The sequence below is a fragment of the Pleurodeles waltl genome, chromosome 6 (genome assembly GCF_031143425.1).
Source record: "Pleurodeles waltl isolate 20211129_DDA chromosome 6, aPleWal1.hap1.20221129, whole genome shotgun sequence".
Classification (NCBI taxonomy): Eukaryota; Metazoa; Chordata; class Amphibia; order Caudata; family Salamandridae; genus Pleurodeles; species Pleurodeles waltl.
Genome location: NC_090445.1, coordinates 705,579,210 through 705,602,463, shown reverse-complemented (window position 1 = coordinate 705,602,463; position 23,254 = coordinate 705,579,210). Strand labels below are relative to the sequence as shown.

The following is a 23,254-nucleotide window of genomic DNA, read 5'->3' as shown; positions in this document are numbered from 1 at the left end:
AAAAATAACTCCACACAGCGGTACTTGAGTCAAAAATCCAGCCGCACGATGATCCAAAAATCCTGCAGCACAGGTTGTGATCTCCCAGCCTCCGTCAGCGATGCTGCGCGTCGTTTCTCCTGCTCCGTGCGTCAATTTTTCGGTTGCGTTTCCTGCGAGCGTAGTTTCTCAGCTGCGGAGCCGGAGGCGCGTCGTTTTTTCAGCCGCAGATCGGATTTGCGACAATCTTTTCCCCGCACGGTGCTCTGTGCGTGGATTTTCTTGTCTTTAGGCTGCCAGCTTCTCCTTTCAGGGTCCCAGGAACTGGAAGGGCACCACAGGGCAGAGTAGGAGTCTCTCCAGAGACTCCAGGTGCTGGCAGAGAGAAGTCTTTGCTGTCCCTGAGACTTCAAACAACAGGAGGCAAGCTCTAGATCAAGCCCTTGGAGATTTCTTCTCAAGATGGAAGGCACACAAAGTCCAGTCTTTGCCCTCTTACTCTGGCAGAAGCAGCAACTGCAGGATAGCTCCACAAAGCACAGTCACAGGCAGGGCAGCTCTTCTTCCTCAGCTATTCAGCTCTTCTCCAGGCAGAGGTTCCCTTTGGTTCCAGAAGTGTTTCTAAAGTCTGTGGTTTTGGGTGCCCTTTTTATACCCATTTTCTCCTTTGAAGTAGGCCTACTTCAAAGTAAAGTCTCTTTGGAATGTGAAATCCTGCCTTGCCCAGGCCAGGCCCCAGACACTCACCTGGGGGTTGGAGACTGCATTGTGTGAGGGCAGGCACAGCACTTTCAGGTGTGAGTGACCACTCCTCCCCTCCCTCCTAGCACAGATGGCTCATCAGGATATGCAGCCTACAACCCAGCTCCCTATGTGTCACTGTCTAGTGTGAGGTGCAACCAGCCCAACTGTCAAACTGACCCAGACAGGGAATCCTCAAACAGGCATAGTCCCAGAAATGGTATAAGCAAGAAAATGCTCACTTTCTAAAAGTGGCATTCTCAAACACACAATCTTAAAATCAACTTTACTAAAAGATGTATTTTTAAATTGTGAGCTCAGAGACCCCAAACTCCACATGTCCATCTGCTCCCAAAGGGAATCTACACTTTAATCAGATTTAAAGGTAGCCCCCATGTTAACCTATGAGAGGGACAGGCCTTGAAACAGTGAAAAACGAATTTAGCAATATTTCACTGTCAGGCCATATAAAACACATTACTATATGTCCTACCTTAACCATACACTGCACCCTGCCCTTGGGGGCTACCTAGGGCCTACCTTAGGGGTGTCTGACATGTCAGAAAAGGGAAGGTTTAGGCCTGGCAAGTGGGTACACTTGCCAAGTCGAATTTACAGTTAAAACTGCACTCACAGACACTGCAGTGGCAGGTCTGAGACATGATTACAGAGCTACTTATGTGGGTGGCACAACCAATGCTGCGGGCCCACTAGTAGCATTTGATTTACAGGCTCTGGCACCTCTTGTGCACCTTACTAGGGACTTACTAGTAAATCAAATATGCCAATCATGGATGAACCAATCAACATTACAATTTACACAGAGAGCATATGCACTTTAGCACTGGTTAGCAGTGGTAAAGGGCTCAGAGTTCAAAAGCCAACAGCAACAGGTCAGAAACAATAGGAGGCAGGAGGCAAAAAGACTGGGGATGACCCTGCATTAGCAAAAAAGTCCAACACATGTGTATTCTACAGCACTGCATTGTTATAATCAATTGGCAATGGAAATAATGGCAGAAGTGTCTTTGCCTTAGCACTGTAGTCATTATTACATTCCTGCAGTAAACAGTATCTCCGAACACCTGATTCATAATTGGTCACTGATACACCCAAATAACCACTAAATTAAACACAAATGATCAGTTATATACCTTAGGGGACAGTGATTTACGCCAGAGGAGCCGGACAAAATAGTCACCCATCCCATTACTTTTTGTGACATCATACCCTGAAGTCTACTAGAGCTCCTGCCTCACTAGGTGGACACATTCTGGTTAAACCCTTTTTGTTTACACTAAACCCTTATGCTACACCAATATGCACTCCCAGAAGGGCAGAAAGACTGAAGTCTTAGGGGATGAGAGGGTGTAGCACAATGCCAGGATGGGCAGTAACTCACCCCATTCTCACTTTTTCCATGTTAATCTAGTGTGCCAAACCCCCAATCTGTCCACCCAAATGTCAGAAAGAATGCCTGGTGCCTCAAGATGGGAGCTGTAGCCTAAAGCCAGGACTGACTGATGCCTCAGACCATTTGTGTTTTTTTACTAACCCCTGCTGGCGCACTAGGCTTTCTGTCCCCTTGAGTGGATAGATTTGTTTTAAAGACTGTTTGGTGCCTGGGGGTGGATAGGTGTGGATGACTGGATGAGACAACTCCAAACACATTTATTTTTAAACTAATTCCTGGAGTCTGCTGGGTGTTGAAGATATGTTATCAAGCATCCATAGATACAAAACCTTAGAAGCTTCTCTTGCTCCCATGCACTGAAGCACTCAGTCTTCAAGAACCAGTTCTTCTAACTCAACCATGAAAAATAAACCCCATGCTCATACAACATTTTCTATATTGATACTCCACCACTCAAAATCACAGAGGCACATGTGCTTATCACCGTTTTTAGGTCCAGCATAAGTGTTTGACCACTTGTATACTTTTAGTATACGTCTTATGCTTAAAGCGATTTTATTTGTTGGTTGCAGTGTCCTTAAAAAATTCTTGCTATTGGTCAGTCATTTTTTCCCCATCCTTTTTCTGTTTCAGCGCAGTGACCAACTACTGTATTATTCCACTTTGGTTTCTTTACATGTTGCTGTGATAGACTATTTCTGTCATGTCTTTGGTGCTCCCATGTCACTGAAATTTGTTTGGCTTTATTCCAGTGCTGTTCTCGTTTACCCCAGGCTCCTAAAATAAGCTTATTTTACAAAAGAAACACCAGGTTGTTTAGCTCACTGCTCAGGAAAGCCATAATATGCCCTTTCTGTAGGAATGTAGCTAAACATAGAAGCAATTATGTGAAACTTGCTTATCCTCTCATCACATCACACAGAGTCTCTCTCTCCAGGGCCCCTCACTGCCAGCACTAACGCCATTGCGCACAGGGCATTGCTTATCTCTTTTGTTGGGGCCATAAATCTTCTCAGGCTGCTCTGCTCATTGAAACGGGAGGCAAAAATGCTTTCAAGACTTTTCATTCTGTTAAAATGAAAATACTTTTCCAGCCTTATTTTCCAATTTCTGTTTGGAGATTTACACAACTGGAGGTAGTGCAGTCATCTTCTTGTCTCTCCTCAAAGGCTTGTGATTTCTGATGTCAGTTGCCTCCAGTGACCAACAAAACATCGTAGGAAAAGACAAAATTATAAGACAGGGATAACCAATTTATGTGGCAAGAAAACTCCAGTTCTCAATTTACAATACCATTAGCTCTAACTCAAAAAATGTGAGACATATTGCATTGCAAATGCTTGTTATTTTGGGGAGCAAACAGCATAGATCTTCCTGTTCACTGTTGCTTCCATTCAGGTGTTTACGCCTTTAGACAAATCAAGCATTGATAATTGTTGTCTGACATCCTATTCTTTTCTTTACAGTTCAGAATGCTCCCGAAAACTCCAAAGCAGGAATTGATCAAGGTGAGCTAGTAGCAACATAATACATTAGTTCATCAAACAGATGCTCAACAGCTGAAAATTAAGGACATTAGACTCATACATAGCAGGTTATAAAATGTGAATACGGTCTTATGATTGTGAATCTTTAAGTGTATACAATCTTCTGCCATGCAAGGGTAGTGCAGCAGGGCTAACACAGGTAATGTACACACTGCAACCACCGCAAGCAATGGCCAGAGTGCACACTTCTAACTCAGTCCTTTTTTACATTACTTTATTAAAGGTCAATAACAAATCGACAACTGAATATTGAACAGAGCATCAATAGGACCATGCAACATTGCTTTTAAAAAGTATCACAATACAATAAGGTCATAACTGGAAAGCTATCAGTGCTGGCAAAGTCTCTCATCCGGCCTGGTTCAATAGGGATGGGACATAGCTAAAAGTTGTGGATCAATACGATGTGACATTCACAAAATCACAATCTGTCAAAGAGAATCAGTGCATCCAAAAGCAAAATGAGCCACAGGAGAGAAGAATACATGAAACTTAAGATAAAATTGAAAAGAAAGAAAAGAATGAAAAAATAAAAAAGGAAGAATAAAATGAGAGAAGATAAAAGAAAACAGAAGAAAGTACAAGAAAAGGGTCCTGCAGTGGTTGGCCACAGGCCCTTTGGCCAACCCCTATAAGCACCCAACATTGCACCGTGCACCGTGCATGGCCTTCTCCCATGCGCAGTATGGGTTGCCTGAAAGGACTAGCTTGCAGCCAATCCCTGGGGCCAACCCTTCTAACCACCCAGCCCCATTCTGTGCATGGCCCTTTAGTCATGCACAGTGGAAGTTCCCCAAGTAATCTCTGGGTGTCAGAATATATGTGCGAGGAGGTGTGCAAGGGTGATTCTGGGAATGAGAGTTGCTGCAAGAGTGTCTGTCAGGGTGTGAAAGTGCATACATCAGAGTTTTGGTTGGTGCGATAGTGTGTGCACGAGTCTGTGAGTGGGTGCATGAGGGTTGTCAGTGGGTCTGTGAGAGTCTGAGTGACTCTGTGAGTGAGTGCGTGACTGACTGTCTGCATCTTCAAAGCTGCAGCCAAGGCACAGCAAACAGCTATGTCCGGGGGGTGGGTGCCCCGGGACATAGCAGAAGCTGGCCCTGGGGTTTGGCATTCTCCAGGGCCATCAGTTGCTCCCTGAGGGGGGCCCCCTCCTACATGAAGATAGCCCAGTGGAGGTGGTGGTCCCTGGGGCCAATAGGTGTCCGAAACGGACCCCATTAGATTTTATGGTATTAGCCCCGGGGAGGTGGGGAGGCTCCTTCTATTTATTATAATTAAAGCACCTGGGAGGTGACAGTCCCCAGGGCTTTGGGGGGTGCTGGTGGGCCTCCCCCACACAGTTAATGCAATTTGCCACAGTGAAGTGGTGCTCCCCAGGGTGCGAGGGGGCCACGGACCCCTGCATATATCATGAAAATTGCCCCAAGGAGGTGGTGGTGCGCGGGGGCAGAGAGACCCCCTCACACACAAAAATATTAATGCCCACAGGACCTGGCCCACCCGGGGCCCTATTAAAAAACAACCATGGAAGCCAGCATTTGTGTTTTTTTGCCACGAATATGCTGAAAAAAATTTGTTTTCTTTGTGGGGGTCCATGTGGGACTTCGCCACCAGAGCTAAGGGGTCAGGGTGCCTGTACCCTGGCCCCTTGTCTTTTTTAAAAACTTTTTTACTGGGACTCTGCTCAAGCCAAGACCCACGATGGCTGACATTACTCCCTGGTTTGAAGGGTTGGCAGACGATCAGAGCTGTGCATTTTCCTGCATGAGCTCATCTTCTTTTGTGAATATTTCACGGCCAGCGGTGTAAAAATTTGGATTTCTCGAAATTTTTCCCAAACTACTGAATAGATATATACCAGACAAGCAGCATACCTACAGCTAGCTTTCTGCCAAATTTGGTGTTCTTCGGTCCAGTGGCTCGGGCTGTAGATGTGTCTAAATGTCTTATGGGAATTAAAATGGAAAATGCAATGTTTTTTTATCCCCATTTTTCTCGGCCCCCACTTGACGGATCACCCCGAAACTTTCCGCGCACAACAAGAATCACTGCTACACTTTTTTTGGAATGTTTGTTTTGTGAAGATTCGTCAAATGGCGCAAAAGATATAGGCAAGTCAAAAAAAGCTTTTTCTATGGAAATATGGTCCTAACTATAACTAGCTAGTGGGAACCTCTATCTATCTATCTATCTATCTATCTATCTATCTATCTATCTATCTATCTATCTATCTATCTATCTATCTATCTATCGCAGTGGAAGGTCAGCGTGGCTCCAAATCCCACAACCACTGCGCTTGGAATTAAGGAAGACCACGCCTTCCCTGGATGGAGTTCTTGGCAGGCGGCACATTGCAACAGGTGAGGCGTGCTCTTTTCCAGAGCTCTGTGAGCTGTTCATCCCCCGCCTGCTGCAGAGCTGTGTGTCCATGTGAGCGACAGCCAGGGCTCCAACAGCCAGTAGCACAGACTTGCCTGATAGCCCGGCCATGTCCTTGACGCACAGCACACTCCTGCCCAATTCAGCTTCCCTAGTCTGCAACCAGGAGCTTTCCTGGCCCAAGGTCGCAGGAGCCTTTCTTCTGTGATCAAATCCAAGTGGTCCCAGGGGGATTACTCACCACTCCTCACCAGTGAGCAGTACTACAGAATTCCTCCTAATAGGCCAGCCAGCGGGGCCTGGCTTCTTCAAACACTTACAGGGCATTCCTCCGCAGTATCAAAAAGGTCCTAGATTGAGCACCTGGGACTTTGAATATGCATATTCCTCCATGTGTGCAACTGCCTTTTTCACTATCTCGTGAACTTAACTCAGGATCATATTTATTGCCATGATCTAATACTGACTGGAGCAGATTTGCGTTAATATCCAACTCCTAAACTACTTATTGGATTTTTTATTGTATTGGTTATATTTTAAGCAGATGAACTTCATCTATTTTCTTAAACACTTGTGGAGTCTTTTTGTGGTGTCTCCATTGTATTGCTGCATGCAATGTGTTGCACAAAGACTGCCTGCTCTGTGCCAAGCTAACAGAGGGTGAGCACAGGCTAATTTAGGTTGTGTAGTTGCTTTACCCTGGCTAAAGTGATGGTCCCTACTTGTACAGGTTGGAAACCTCTGCCAACTAGAGACCCCATTTCTAACAATCTCCTGAACAGATGTCTGAAGTTTGACAAGTGCATTGTAATGGATTTGCCAGGTTGGTGTACTGTTATCATGTGTCCCTTGCTAAGAACGTCTTTCAGAGCTTCAACATCAAATGGAGGATCTTTCATTCGTTTACGTTTCTGGTTGACGAGAACCAGTCACTGTCGTCGATCTATCACGCCCGATAGCATTGATCAGCATTTGTCTTCATCTGACATTTCTGAGGAGTGTCAGTAGCACGAATCTCATCATCATCCAGAGTTCACACACGTCCATTGTGGTCATTTGGTTCTTACAGCTCTACTGAACATTAGGATGGCCGGATTCTCATCAGTGGTAGAGTGAGGAGTCAACCGAATGGCATAAAGGGCTTGGCCCAATGCTTGATTAAGCTCAATGCCCTTCATAGGGGCACGTTGGATCATTCGTTTCCAGGTCTCCATAAACCGTTCTACAACACTATAGGCTTGAGGCCACAAGAATGTGCTTTTCTGATGCTTAATATTGAAACTCCTTAAACTCCTTGCTGTTGAATGGCGGACCATTGTCAGATTTCAGAGTGTCCAGTGTGTCCCACACTGCAAATATGTCTTCTAGCCACTCAATAACTTTGTCGTGAGTTGTTGATCATATATCTCCTCAATGGACAGATGCAAGTGTGCTAGACTTCACAATGACGTTGGTGTATTTCTCTGCAGTTTTCAACGTTGAGATGTGCTGCTGCAGGGGTACTTGTGAGAAATAATCTCCAGGGTTGTGATTCCTGCCTGGCATGTGCACAATCGTGTAGTTGTACTCTTGTAGACGCAACCACCACCTTTCAATGTGAGTGGGGCATCTTGGCCTTTGGATTTCTGAAAACGGTGAGTAGCGCATGGTGGTCTGGGGACGATTGTGTAATGCTTTCCATACAGAAACACATTAAAATATGCTCAGGCCCATAGTACAGCTAGACTTTCTTTTTTCGTTTGGGCAAGTTCTGTGTCGAACATGCTTTGACTGGTGCATGCCCCAAAGTGTCTCCGAGCATTCAGACTTCCACCATGCTGAGCAAGGATTGTACCAAGCCCCACTGGGCTCCCATCAACAGTGATCTCAGTGTGCAGTTTAGGATTAAAGTAAGCCATCTCTGTCACATTTTCAATTGCATGTTTTATGTTCTTGAAACTGTGGTCACGGTCATTTGACCATCGGAACTGAACATTTCATTTTTGTCAGGTCTCTGAATGGGGCACTCACTATGGCAAAATCACGAAAGTACCATGACAATAGCTGGCCATGCCCAAGAAGGAGCGTACCATTGTTGAGGACTGATGGCAGATAATGCTTGTACTTCATCAGGAGTCATCCGTCCATCAGAAGACATGTGCCGAAAGAGGTTGCATTTTGTTTTATGAAACTGACCTATTTCAGCATTTACTGTGAGACCTGCACCTGTAGGTAACTGACACACTTGTTTGAGAGCTTTATCATGTTCTTTCTGTGTTGCACCAAACACCAATATGCCACCATTGCACTTGAAGGCATATTTAACAGGCTGAATAATACTACATATCACATTTTGAAATATTTCTGCAGCAGATGATACTCCCAAGCTCAGTCATTAGTATCTGAAAAAAATAACATGAGTTGAGAAAGTGGTAATGTAGCTGCAGTTTTTTTCCAGTTTGAGTTTATGGTACCCTTTGTTCAAGTCAAGTTGGGCGAAGACTTTGGCATCATTCAGCTGCATGATCACATCCACAATGTTTGGATCAGGATGCATTTCTCTCTTAATGGCAGTGTTGGCCTGGTGTATATCCACGCAGATGTGCACTGCACCTCCACTGTCATTTTTTGGCACTACCACTATGGGTGTGTTAGAAATGAGGTCTCTGGTTGGCAGTCAGTTTTCACTCTGTCTAAGCAGGGACCCTCACTCTAGTTGGGGCAATGGAGAAACACACTAAGATAATCTCTGCTTAACCCCTTGGTAGCTTGGCAAAAGCAGTCAGGCTTATCTCAGATGCAATGTGTAAAGTATTTGTACCAACACACACAGTAATACAGTGAAGCCACGAAAAAATGGACACCACACCAGTTTAGAAAAATAGGAAATATTTATCTAAATCAAACAAGACCAAAACAACAAGAAATCCAACATACTCAAGTCAAGATATGAATTTTCAAAAGAATAAGGGGGTCATTCTGACCCTGGCGGTCATTGACCGCCAGGGTCGACGACCACGGAAGCACCGCCAACAGGCTGGCGGTGCTTCCTTTTGTATTCCGACCACGGCTGTGAAGCCGCGGTCGCCCAGCCGGGTCCGGCGGTTTTCCGCCGGATTACTCCCGGCTGGGAGAATCCTCCATGGCGGCGCTGCTTGCAGCGCCGCCATGGGGATTCCGACCCCCTTCCCGGCAGCCTGTTTCTGGTGGTTTTCACCACCAGAACCAGGATGGCGGGAACGGGTGTCGTGGGGCCCCTGGGGGCCCCTGCACTGCCCATGCTACTGGCATGGGCAGTGCAGGGGCCCCCTAACAGGGCCCCAGAACGATTTTCACTGTCTGCATTGCAGACAGTGAAAATCGCGACGGGTGCAACTGCACCCATCGCACCCCTGCAACTCCGCCGGCTCCATTCGGAGCCGGCTTCATTGTTGCAGGGCCTTTCCCGCTGGGCCGGCGGGCGCTCCTTTGGCGGGCGCCCGCCGGCCCAGCGGGAAAGCCAGAATGGCCTCCGCGGTCTTTTGACCGCGGAGCGGCCAAGAGGCGGTTCCCGTTTGGCTGGCGGCTACTGCCGCCAGCCAAACTCGGAATGAGGGCCTAAGAGTCTTACTCCATGGAAAACAATTGAAATGTTGATTTTACACAAAGTACCTGGTTTGCGTCAACAATAAAGCCGCATGGGCGAGCGTGCATCGGAAAAGTCAGCGATGCGTTGATTCTTTACTCACAAGTGAGGTCATGCATAATTTTTTCTCTGGTCAGGTCGACGATGCGTTGTTTTTCTCCCTTGCAAGAGAGTGATGTGTCGATTTCCGGACAGGGCACCTCAGATCCGCGCAGGTTCACGATGACTTTGACACCCAGCAACGATAAATGAGAAATCTGGTTGCATGGTGTTAGAAAACCGCACTGATTGGAGCGTGCGTCATTATCAGCAGCCGCAAGCGGGTGTTGCTTCATTTTTTCAGCCGCGGTGCTTTGATCTCCCAGTCGCTCTGCAGGTGGATCATTGATTCTTGCTGCGAAGCGGGTGGTGCGTCGTTTATCAGCTGTGTTGCAGATGATGTATCGAAAATTTCCCAGCACGCCGTTCTGTGCGTGGATTTTAGCTCTTGTTATTCCGTCTTCACCTTTCAAGGACCCTGGGACTGGAAAGGGCGCCATTTGGCAGGGCAGGAGTCTCAGCAGATAGCCCAGGTGCTGGCAGAGGAAGTCTTTGATGGCCCTGAGACTTCCAAACAGGAGGCAAGCTCAGTTCAATCCCTTGGAGATTCTTCACCAGCAGGAATGCACAACAAAGTCCAGTCTTTGTTCCCTTTCATAGGCAGAAGCAGCAACTGCAGTTCAGCCCAACAAAGCACAGTCATAGACAGGGGCAGCACTTCGCCTCAGCTCTTCTCCTTGGCAGAGGTTCCTCATGGTTTCAGAAGTGATCTAAAGTCTGGGGTTTTGGGTCCACTACTTATACCCCTTTCTGCCCTTGAAGTAGGCAAACTTTAAAGGAAAGTCTCTGTTGTTCACAAGATCCTGCCTTGCCCAGGCCAGGCCCCAGACACACACCAGGGGTTTGGAGACTGCATTGTGTGAGTGCAGGCACAGCCCCTTCAGGCGTAAGTGACTACTCTTCCCACCACTCTAGCTCAGATGGCTCATCAGGATATGCAGGCTACAACCCACCTCCCTTCGTGTCACTGTCTAGAGGAGATTCACAAACAGCCCACCTGTCAGTCTGACCCAGACAGGGAATCCACAAACAGTCACAGAATGGTTTAACCAAGAAAAGGCCTACTTTCTAAAAACATCACTTTCAAACTAACAATCTAAAAAACAATTTCACTAAAAAATGTATTTTTAAATTGTGAGTTCAGAAACACCAAACTCCAATTACTATCTGCTCTCAAAGGAAAACTGCACTTTAAAAATATTTAAAGGCATCCCCCATGTAAACCTATGAGAGAGATAGGCCTTGCAACAGTGAAAGCCGAATTTGGCAGTATTTCACTGTTAGGACATGTAAAACACATCTGTACATGTCTCACCTTTAACAAACACTACACCCTGCCCATTGGGCTACCTAGGGCCTACCTTAGGGTTGCCTTACATGTATAAAAAGGGAAGGTTTAGGCCTTGCAAGTGGGTGCACTTGCCAGGTCGAATTGGCAGTTTAAAACTGCGCACACAAACACTGCAGTTCTGAGCCATGTTTACAGGGCTACTAATGTGGGTGGCACAACGGGTGCTGCAGGCCCACTAGCAGCATTTAATTTACAGGCACTGGGGACCTCTTGTGCACTTTACTAGAGACTTACTAGTAAATCAAATATGCCAATCATGGAAAAACCAATTACACATACAACTTACACAGGAGCACTTGCACTTTAGCACTGGTCAGCAGTGGTAAAGTGCCCTGAGTACCAAAAACAGCAAAAACAGAGTCCATTACACAGTCAAGACATGGGAAGCAGAGGCAAAAAAGTCCGGGGAGACCAAACCAAGGATTTCAGGTCTAACAGGGTGACACTCATGGTGTGGGACCAGTAGAGTGCTTGATAATGTTTTATTTCAGCAACTCTTCTAGTTCCCTCTTGACTGCTTCTTGCAGATGAAATGCTATACGGCGTTGTCACTGTACAACAGGTCGGATGACTTCATTGATGTGAAATTGCACCTTCCTCATCTTGAGCATTTCTAGGCCATGGAACAGTGACGGGGACTGATGCACTATGTCAGACTGCATATTTTGGTTGTAATAGATAGATTTTAATCCCATGTCAGCAGCAGTTGCAAAACTAGGCAAGCATGCACTAGATAGAGTACCTTGAAAAACATAGATTGGGGCCTGAACAGATGCCTTCTTGTGCCGCAAGGCTCCTGTGAACAATCCTTGACTTTGTAACAGTTTAGAAGCAGCCCATGTATACACCTTCACATTTGATGGTTTAAGTTGCGGTACAGGTGTCAAACTGTGAAATTCTTTGACTGGCATGATGTTGATCAATGCACTGCTATCAATTACAAAGGTTATGGTGCAACCGTTAATCTTGAATTTGATCCTGGGGCAATGTGTTCATGAGTTCTTTTGTTACATTAACTCACTTGTTTTTTGTATTCATTTTTCTTCTTTGTAAGCGGCATGGCCCACATATGCATGTCGCTCCTTTTTATTTAGGATAATTGCTCATTCACCCTCTTCACTGTCACTCAATGGTGACATCAAGCAACTTGTGCAGGGTGACCTTGATGACGATCATCTTCGTTTGGTTTCCAGCTGTTGCAGTTGAGCTTGCTTTTTGTCCTTGTGGGTGTAGTGAGAATGTGCTGGAACTTTCTGGTGTCCATTTTCTCATCTCGCCATGACACACTTGGTTTCTCCTTTGCCTTGAAAACTGTTATGAAATTATTCTCTTTATTACACCCCTTGCACGTTTGTCTGATGGCTGGACATTTATTCTTATGTGGAAATGAAAATCCACATCGAAGACACAGTCTTTCTTTCTTTGGAGACGTTGGTTTACAGGCCTCTGCTCAGGGCTTGGGTCTACTCTTCACGACCATCAATGACTCTGAGGTGCATGGCTTCCTCATCATGAAATTCAGTGAATTTACAATGTTTTGTGAGCACATCAAGTCTCTCAACAAACTCATCCATCATCTCACAAACTTGTTGTCTCGCTTGATTGCAAATGTACCTTCCGTAGCTGACATTTGGCGTTGGATTGAACTTGGCTCCTGAAGCTTCTTTATGACATTGTGGGAGATTTGCTTTATCACTCATTTCACTCCATGACCGGTGGGATTCTTTAAGTATTTAATGATTTTCTCATCATTTACTTCTTCCAGGGCATCTTTGAAGTCATTAAGGCCCTCATTATGACCCCGGTAGACGGTGTTAATATGAAGGAAGGTACTGCCAACAGGCTGGCGGTACTTTTCCCCATATTATGACATTGGCGGTTTGGCTGCAGCAAAACTGCCAATATACCACACTGACCGCCACAGCGGTAATGACCACTGGGCTGGAGACTTCACTCTCCAGCCCAGCGGCTGTCACTTGCCCGCTTGTGGGATTATGACCCCGCTTACCGCCATGGTTTTCGTGGCAACCTTACTGCCACAAAAACCATGGCGGTAGGCACTATCAGTGAAAGGGAATTCCTTCCCTGCCACTGATAGGGGTCTTCCCTGCCCCCGCCCCCTCCCCCTCCACAGATTCCCCCCCTCCTTCCTCTCAAGACCCCCCTTCATACATGCCCCCCCTTCACACACGCACACTTGCATACACATACCCATTCCCACTTTCATCCACCCATGCATATATCCATTCACACACACATACATTCACACACACTTACATACATAAAAGCAGACATGCATTCACACAACACAACATACATGCACTCACACATCCATACATGCACACACATACAACACACACCCACATACACACATGCACAGACATACACCCCCACACCCCCACACACACACAATGCCACCCACCCTCCTCCCCTGTAGGAGCACCCAACTTACCTGTTGTCAGGGGGCCCTCCGGCAGGAGACGGGGCAGGGCACTGCTGCCAGCAGCAGCGTCCACCAGCAGAACACCGCCAGGCCGTATCATGTGTCATGATATGGCTGGCGGCGGTCTACTGGCGTGGCGCTGATGCTGGCAGCAGCGCCACCTTACTGCCTGTAGGAGGCTGGCCTGGCTTATAGTGGGTACCTGATGGTACTTACACCTTGTGACAGGTCCAGTTATCCCTTATTAGTAGATTAGTAGTGTTCTAGCAGCTTAGGCTGATAGAGGTAGCTATAGCCGAGCAGCTTTAGGCTGAACTAGCAGACATGCCCAGCTCCTACTATACCACTTATATCATATAGCACTATATCATAAGAATCACAATACTCAAAGTTACTAAAAATAAAGGTACTTTATTTTAGTGACAATGTGCCAAAAATATCTCAGAGGATATACTCCCTTAGGAGGTAAGTAAAATACACAAAATATACACACAAACCAAAATCAGGTAAGTGAACAGTTAGAAAAATAGTGCAAACACTGTAGAACACAATAGGATGCAATAGGCCTAGGGGCAACACAAACCATATACTAAGAAAGTGGAATGCGAATGACTTAGGGACCCCAGGTCTAGTGTGGTGTGCAGAGGGTCCCTGGGAGTGTAAGAAAATACTAATGGTTTCTAAGATACCCCACCCCAAGACCCTGAAAAGTAGGAGTAAAGTTACCCTACTTCCCCAGAAACACACTAAAGTCGTCATAGGAGATTCTGCAAGGACCACAACTGACTGCAAAGCACTGAAGATGGATTCCTGGACCTGAGGACCTGTAAAGGAAGGAGACGAAACCCAAGAGTCACGAAAGTGTCCAGGGGGGGCAGGAGCCCACTAAACCCTGGATGAAGGTGCAAAATGGCTGCCTCCGGGTGGAGGAAGCTGAAGATTCTGCAACAACAGAAGATGCCAGGAACTTCTCCTTTGCACAAAAAATGTCCCACGGCGTGATGGAGGATGCAGAGTTGTTTCCATGCAGAAAGACCACAAGCAAGCCTTGCCAGCTGCAAATGTTGCAGTTGCAGAAAATGGGTGCTGCCCAGGCCCAGGAAGGACCAGGAGGTCGCCCCTTGGAGGAGGAGATAGAGGGGGCGCTCCGCAACACAGTGAGCCCATGCAAAACCAGGCAGCACCCGCAAAAGTACTTGAACATGAGTTCAAGAAAACTGAGCATGGCGGTTGTCTCAACACTACAAAGGAGGGCCCCATGAAGCCGGTGGATAACTCAGTGAGTTGAGCAATGCAGGACGGAGTGCTGGGGACCTGGGCTGTGCTGTGCACAAAGGATTCCTTGCAAAAGTGCACAGAAGCCCTATCAGCTTCAGTTCACACAGTACACAGGATTACTGTCTGGCATGAGGAGGCAAGGACTTACCTCCACCAAATTTGGACAGATGGACCACTGGACTGTCGAGGTCACTTGGATCTAGCTCCTGTGTTCCAGGGACCATGCTCGTCAAGATGAGAGGGAACCCAGAGGACCGGTGAAGCAGGGTGGTGCCTGCGTTAGCAGGGGGAAGATTCCATCGACCCACAGGAGATTTCTTCTTGTCTTCCAGTGCAGGGTGAAGGCAGACAGCCCCGAGAGCATGCACCACCAGGAAACAGTTGAGAAAGCCGGCAGGATTAGGCGCTACAATGTCGCTGGTAGTCTTTTTGCTACTTTGTTGCAGTTTTGCAGGCGTCCTGGAGCAGTCAGCAGTCGATCCTTAGCAGAAGTCGAAGAGGGAGATGCAGAGGAACTCTGGTGAGCCCTTGCATTCATTATCTGAAGAGAAGCCCACAGGAGAGACCCTAAATAGCCCTCAGAGGAGGATTGGCCACCTAGTCAGATAAGCACCTATCAGGAGGGGTCTCTGACATCACCTGCTGGCACTGGCCACTCAGAGGCCTCCATTGCGCCCTCACACCTCTGCATTCAAGATGGCAGAGGTCTGGGACACACTGGAGGAGCTCTGGGCACCACCCCTGGGGTGGTGCTGGACAGGGGAGTGGTCACTCCCCTTTCTTTTGTCCAGTTCCACCCAGAGCAGGGGCTTGAGGATACCTGAACTGGTGTAGACTGGTTTATGCAAGGAGGGCACCATCTGTGCACTTCAAAGCATTTCCAGAGGCCAGGTGAGGCTACTCCTCTCAGGCCCTTAACACCTATTTCCAAAGGGAGAGGGTGTAACACCCTCTCTCATAGGAAATCCTGTGTTCTGCCTTCCTGGGACTGGGCTGCCCAGACCCCATGAGGGCAGAAGCCTATCTGAGGGTTGGCAGCAGCGGTAGCTGCAGTGAAAACCCCAGAGAGCTGGTTTGGCAGTACCCGGGGTCCATGCTGGAGCCCTGGTGATGCATGGAATTGGCACCCCAATACCAGATTTGGCATGAGTGCACAATTCCATGATCTTAGACATGTTACATGGCCATATTCGGAGTTACCATTGTGAAACTACATATAGGTATTGATCTATATGTAGTGAACACGTGTATTGGTGTCCCCGCACTCACAAATTCCGGGGAAATTGCTCTGAACTATGTGGGGGCACCTTGGCTAGTGCCAGGGTGCCCACACACTTGTTAACTTTGCACCTAACCTTCACCAAGAGAGGGTTAGACATATAGGTGACTTATAAGTTACTTAAGTGCAGTGTAAAATGGCTGTGAAATAACGTGGATGTTATTTCACTCAGTCTGCAGTGGCAATCCTGTGTAACATTGGTCTGAGCTCCCTATGGGTGGCAAAAGAAATGCTGCAGCCCATAGGGATCTCCTGGAACCCCGATACCCTGGGTACCCAGGTACCATATACTAGGGAGTTATAAGGTTGTTCCAGTGTGCCAATCAGAATTGGTAAAAATGGTCACTAGCCTGCAGTGACAATTTTAAAGGCAGAGAGAGCATAAGCACTGAGGTTCTGGTTAGCAGAGCCTCAGTGACACAGTTAGGCACCACACAGGGAACACATGCAGGCCACAACTATGAGCACTGGGGTCCTGGCTAGCAGGATTCCAGTGAGACAGACAAAAATAAACTGACATAAGTATAAAATGGGGGCACATGCCAGGCAAGATGGTACTTTCCTACACTGCCATCCATTTTAATTGCCATCCTTCTGGCGGAAATCCGTCTGTGGTCATAATCCAGCGGATGGCTGGTAGCCGCAGCGATGGTCTTTTGGAGGCCCTCGCCACGGCGGTAGGTGGTTTTCAACGCCGGTGGTCATAATGACCACCTAAGTCTTGATACATGCGGTCCATCTGGTGTCAAAATTCTATTTTCTGGTGGTGTTGAATGGAGGCGGATGTTTTAGAAATGCGGCTGCTGTGTACTTCACTCCTCTTTCATCTGACGTTGAGAGTATGTGCTGTTCAGACAGCACTCATTGTGCACCAGCATCTGTGCCTTCAGGAAGTACCAGTTTTGCACGGGAGCTTCGGTTGCCAGACTGGCTAAAGGGTTTTGTGGCTCCCACTTCCTTTTTAATAGTGAGTACATTTTCTGTTTTTTGCATGTTCTGGTCTTTGCTTTCGTTTTTCTGTTTCATTCTAGTAATTTCTTTGTGCTATTTTGGCAGCTTTTACTAGTCGGCGCCCAATTTCTGACTTTGATAATATTTGGCCATGTGTTCAAGCTGTCTCGCTAGAGGCAAGATTCATAATGTAGTTGGCGCCAATTGCTACTTTGTATGAGTTGGACGTTCCATAAGATCTCAGACGTTGTGTCTGATGTTGTATTTGTAACTGTTTGCCTCACTTCTGAGTATATACTTATATCTCGTACCTTATTTTTGCTACCTTTAGCATTTTCTTTGTATGAATGATGGCTCGGTGTTGTGGCGAAGCACCATCTTGTTTGTTCGTAGCCTGGCATGCAAGCCTTGTTGGACTTTTGCAACAGTTCTCCCTTGTTAGGCCTTTAACTTCTCCACGAGGCCTTGTACGGGCTGGAGTGGAGCTTGGACTCTACAAACACCAACTGCAAGCCTCTTTGCTTCGACTTGGGTGCACGTGGCACGCACAAGCCAGTTGTCCCATCCTTCCTTGCCCGGGAGCATGCACAAGAACACACCACAAACAGAACTCATTGAACATCTTTATCTCTCAGCATACAACACTCAACTAACTTCTCAACATCCCAAAACTGTTAAAGACCACATCTTAACACCTCCCAGATTGATTGCGTAATCCCTTTTCTTGAGTCCACCCCCTAGCCACGGGGTCTTAGTGCTCACAAACCCATGACACTACAGGAGGCAGCATCGGTACAGCCAAGGCCTTGCTCTACAAACATATGGGAACACACTATATCCAAAATCGGTTCTGGGTTCGCTAGGAGCACTATTAGAAGTTGATAATTTCACTCAGTCATGCTCTGCCCTAGATAATCACTAACACAGTCCAGTCCTACACAGTACGCTCACCCCCACAACTCTCAGATGTGAAAGTATTTGACATAGCCTTGCACAGGGCCATAGGCAAGGTTGCACCCAGAGAAACCCGACCAGTACCAGGTTAATGTGCTGCTCCCCTCTGCAAATGAACAAGATAGTGAAGAGGTACCTTTGAAAACCGAACAGCAAATGAAATGCATTCATCTTGGAAAATCCAGACAACCCAATTATTTTCTTTACTCTCATGTGTGTGTCTGTTAAGGCTGGGAGCTCAGGAGCTTTGAGGTGTGACATCCCTACTTTATCACAGTGTTCTCCGTTCTTTCAGCAAACCTTGTAAGACAGCTGTCATTTTTTCTGTTTCTGGATGTTTCTTTCTCAACTCAACATTCTGAATTTCGTATCTGTTCCTGGGAGTTGCAAATATTTACAAGCTTCTCATAGAAACAACTCAGGCTTCGAATGTGAGGAAAGTAAGCAAGGAGATATGCAAAGGGTGAAAGAAACAGGCAGTAACTGGGTTCCTTTTATAATGTTCAATTTTATGAGTGAGTATCAGCATCCATAATACGTACAATTTTGTAACACTAAATGTGTTGAACGGATAGTAGAATTCTGTAGAAGCTAGGTTTACCAGTGCAGCTGGGCAGTAATCATGGCTTCCCAACAATTTGATCCCTGGCAAAACAATTTTGCCGATTCGCAAAGGCCAAGTAAACATTGTTTGAATTGAATGAACTCCATGTTTCAAGAATTTTTTCTACACTGAAGGGATTTACAGATAATCCTAGGAGGTTTCCTTGCAATCTATGGCAATTGTGGATTTATTAGACTACTCATATGCACACAATTTACGAATGTGGGATTTTCACCTGGTGGAAAGTAAGCATGTGTAAATCATGCATAGAAGTGCATTTGCCCTTGTTTCCTTTAATTATTTTCTCCACTGGGAAATCATCTTTTTACAGGGACAAACCATTTCCTTAGGCCGCAATGAAGTAAGGCTGTCTCCCCTCTCATGTCCTCCCTTTTACTAGCACCTACACTTGCCTTTGAGAAGCAGGAGCGAATTTGTGTGCACTTTTGGGTATAGTTGCACAGGTATGGAATACTTACATAGAGCAGGCAGTGGTCCATAGGACTACTGCCTGCTCTGAAAAAATGTTTTCCAGGCCATTCACAAAGCCGAAGGGGTCCCATAGGGACCCCTTCCCTTTTGCGATTGGGTTACCACCAGATTGACACTGGTGGTAACTGCGATTGCTTTGTGACCGCATTTGCGGTCACAAAGCAATGCAGCATCGTGCTGCGACTCACAAATAGGAAGGGGAACACCCCTTCCTATTTGCGACTCACAGTCCCGTTTTGCGAGTCGGTAACCAGGTTACCGACTCGCAAAATGGGAATTGGGCATCGCGATTTGGGTTTTGCACGTCACAAACTGCGAAATTCGCTGTTTGTGACGTTCAAACCCTTTGCTACATCTGACCCATTATTATTTACATTCTCAAAGGGGAAGGGGTCCCTTGGGTCTCCTCTGGGGATGGGTTACTACCAGTGGTAAAGTATTTCTGTTTTGCGACCAGAATGCAGTTGCAAAACAGTAATACACACCAAACCAATTCAGTATTTGGAAGGGACTCCGTAAAAATATGCCCCTTCCAAATACCGAATCACAAATGCAAAATGTGATTCAGTAATAAGTTACTGACTCACATTTTGCCTTTTGTACATTAGACAAAGCATTTTTTCCAGTCGCAAATGGCCCTAAGGGCCATTTGTGACCAGAAAAATGCTTTATACATCTGGCCTTAAATTCTCAACACCGAAACTAATGACAGTCCACTGCATAATGGTGCTGTCTGTCTAATTTTGAGATGCACACACCAACAGTGTTTAATAATGCAATATACATTAAAAATTCATAATACCTGCTGCCCACACCATTCATGTAACTCTTGCTGGTCTGGAATGGTCTGTATTGTCACAATTGTAGGAGTGCCATTATTAGTAGTTGTAAAACAGTCACCCTTATGACTTCGACCCACTCGGGCTCCCTCAACGACCCATGCCAACATTCCATCTTCAACCTGGGTCAGAAGTAAATCAGCAGCATCCTCATTCCCATCCTCTACACTTCCATCAGGACGGACATCATTCCCAAAGCAAGGAAACAAGCAGACGTCAAGCCGCTCCCAACGAAACCTTCCTCTGACCCCACTGAACTAAAAAATTACCACCCCATCTCTCTGCTCTCTTTGCCAGCCAAGGTCCTGGAAAAAGCCATCAATAAGCAACTCTCCATACACCTGGAAAGACACAACCTACTAGACTCCTCCCAATTAGGTTTCCACTTGAACCACAGCACCGAGACCACCCTTATCACTGCACCGGATGACATCAGGTCCCTCCTTGACCAAGGGGAGAAGGCAGTCTCGATCCTCCTAGACATCTTTGCAGCATTCGACCCCATCTTCCACTACACCCTCACCTCAAGACTCCACCACATTGGGATCTGAAGCTACGCCTCAAATGCTTCCACCCCTTCATCACAGGCCGCAGCCAGAGGGTCCACCTTGCTCCTCAGAACCTAAAAGCAACATATGCGGCTTTTCCCAGGGATTCTCTCTCACCTCCACACTTTTCCACATTTACAAGACACCGTTGGCTGAAATTGTTCGTTCCCATGGAATGAACATCATCTCATATACCGATGACACCCGACTCATACTATCTCTTTCCAAAGACCACCCCATCCCCAGAGACAACTTCAGCGATGCTTTGAAACACATCGCTGAATGGATGGAATCCAACTGCTTGAAACTGAACACTGACAAGACTGAGGTGATCATCTTTGCACACAACCTCTCCTCTTAGGATGACTCCTGGTGGCCCCCCATGCTCGGACAACCCCTGAACTCAACTGACCACACCTGTAATCACTGCATCATCATCCACATCAAACTTGCCTTCAAAGAGCAGATAAACGCAGTGGCCACCTCCAGCTTCCACAACCACTGCATGCTATTGAGGATCTTTAGATGGATCCCCATCTAAACCAGAAAGACGGTCACCCAAGCCATCATTGCCAGCAGACTAGCCCAAGGAAAAGTCCTCTACATCGGACTCCCCACCCAGCTTCTCCACCACTTCAAGACCATCCAGCACGCAGCAGCAAGACTCGTCCTGGACCTCCCCAGATAGATCAACATCACCACACACCTCAGAGGTCTCCACTGGTTACCTGTGCACAAGAAGTGCAAATTCAAGGTTCTCACAATCTCATACAAAGCCCTCCACAAATGCGGACCCTATCTAATCAACCACAGACCCTCCTTCCACCAGCTAACCAGGGAACTCCGCTCAGCAACTCTTGCCCTCATTCATGTCCAGAGAGTTTAATGCAGCTGCAACTGAGGGTGCTCCTTCTGCTACCTCGCTTCCAAGATCTGGAACAACTGCCCCACAACCTACGCACCTCAGACACCTTCCTCGACTTCAAGAGAAAGCTCAAGACACGGCTCTTTGAGGAGTAATTACTGCTCACAGCAATGGGCACATCGCCTGGATACCCCCTGGGGTGATAAACTGTGCTTTACAAATCTAATGATTGATTGATTGATTGTTAATTATGTCACTGGCAGCGAAGACATGAGTCATGGATGCGCAAGCTGCACTGGCCTTATATAAAAGGACCCAGCTGGCACCTACTTCTTTTTCACACATTAATCTCTGATGTGATTGCAAATAAGCACCTGGAACAACACATTCGTTAAACCTGAAAAGAAATTTTTGGAAGGGGTGGAGTTGGCAGGCTTATTGTTGAGAAGTTATGCCAAGGGGCGGTAAAAATCTCCACATATTTTGCAAACAAGTTGCATCCTTTGTGTTCTGTCCATGTGACCCACTTATTATTGTAGTGTGGACAGGAGCTGCAGCATCAATTGAATCTAACATTTCATCAATTTTTTTCTACAGCCCCAAAGGTCCCCGAAGGCTCTGGCAACAAAATTGGACCAGATGAGCCTACTAATCCACTGGCATATTTTTTGACTTTATAAAGATGATCAAAACTACAGCATTCAACTTTCGGTTCCTGGGCTTTGAACCAGTATTTCAGACACAAACTTGTCAGGACTGCTTTGAAAATTGATTATGTCTAATTGAAATATTATACCTGTATTTATATTGCACTTTTCCTTTTCATCAGAGGCGCTTAAATCACCTACAGGTCACTTCTGTGCCATTTATTAGGGTTTCCAGTTCTTTAAATGCCTGTTGCAAAGGGCCTCTCACAAAATAGGACTTGGTTCCATGATCCCAAAGATGAGATGAAATTCATTATGCACATCCTTGAATGTCTTATTGCGTGCATTCTGACACAACAAAATGCCACTAACCACTAGTAATAATTTATTACAGGTAACTACTCATGTCATAACAGCCCTCATGGAAGCACCAGCACACAGCTTCATGCTACCCTTGCTCACAAACCAAAATCGAGAAGCAGAGAAGTGTGGTGCTTACTGTTATTTTTCAGTATGTTTTGTATGCAATTTAAGGTAAAGGTAAATGGTCACACGAAATAGAAAGAGCTCATTGGCAACATGGAAGCCCTGCTCAGAAACACTCTCTAATATGAAAGCAAACCATGAGGCCTACTTATGATGCCCCTAGCGCCACCTTGGCCACATTTGCGTAACTTGTTTATACAAATGTGCCTTTAAGGTGGCGTTTCCCACGTGCCATATTTACAAGCATTGCACCACTTTGTAAACCCTTGTGCCACATTATGCCTGCACCAGGCATAATGTATCCAAGGGGGAAATTCCCACGTAAGGAGGCCCAGAAAAATGGCACAGTGAAATTTACTAGATTTCACTGCGCCATTTTTGGGTTCATTATTAACGCCTGTCTAAGGCAGGTGTTCAGATGACGTTCCCATTGAAAACAATGGGCATCCCTTTGCTTTGCTGCACTAGTGCCATAATTTATGATGCTAATCCAGCAAAGAGCCACATTAGCACTATAAATTATGACACCACAGTGAGCACGACCGACATGGTGCACCGATTCGTAAATACGGCGCACACATTTTGTTGTTAGTGGGACGCAGTGGGGCGCTAGAAAAGCGGCACATCATAAATGATGCACCACTTTTCCATAAATATGCCTCCATATTTGTAACAACTAAAGATGTGAGCTATCTGGATATTTCTAAACTAAATGTGCTGCATTAATACTATTTGGGGCATATTTACTAGA

General features: G+C 46.4%; 1 protein-coding gene across 6 annotated transcripts in view; it reads left to right on the top strand.

The window, feature by feature from the left end:
- Positions 1 to 23,254, top strand: part of LOC138300185 (deleted in malignant brain tumors 1 protein-like) — a 499,499-nt gene that overhangs the window by 26,719 nt on the left and 449,526 nt on the right. For 4 of the 6 annotated variants that reach the window (XM_069239172.1, XM_069239171.1, XM_069239174.1 and 1 more), the window contains exon 2: positions 3,601 to 3,642. The exons of the other annotated variants lie outside the window; for them this stretch is intronic. In XM_069239172.1, the coding sequence (XP_069095273.1) occupies positions 3,601 to 3,642 (42 nt within the window). The remainder of the gene's footprint in view (positions 1 to 3,600; positions 3,643 to 23,254) is intronic. 6 annotated transcript variants of the gene reach the window in all.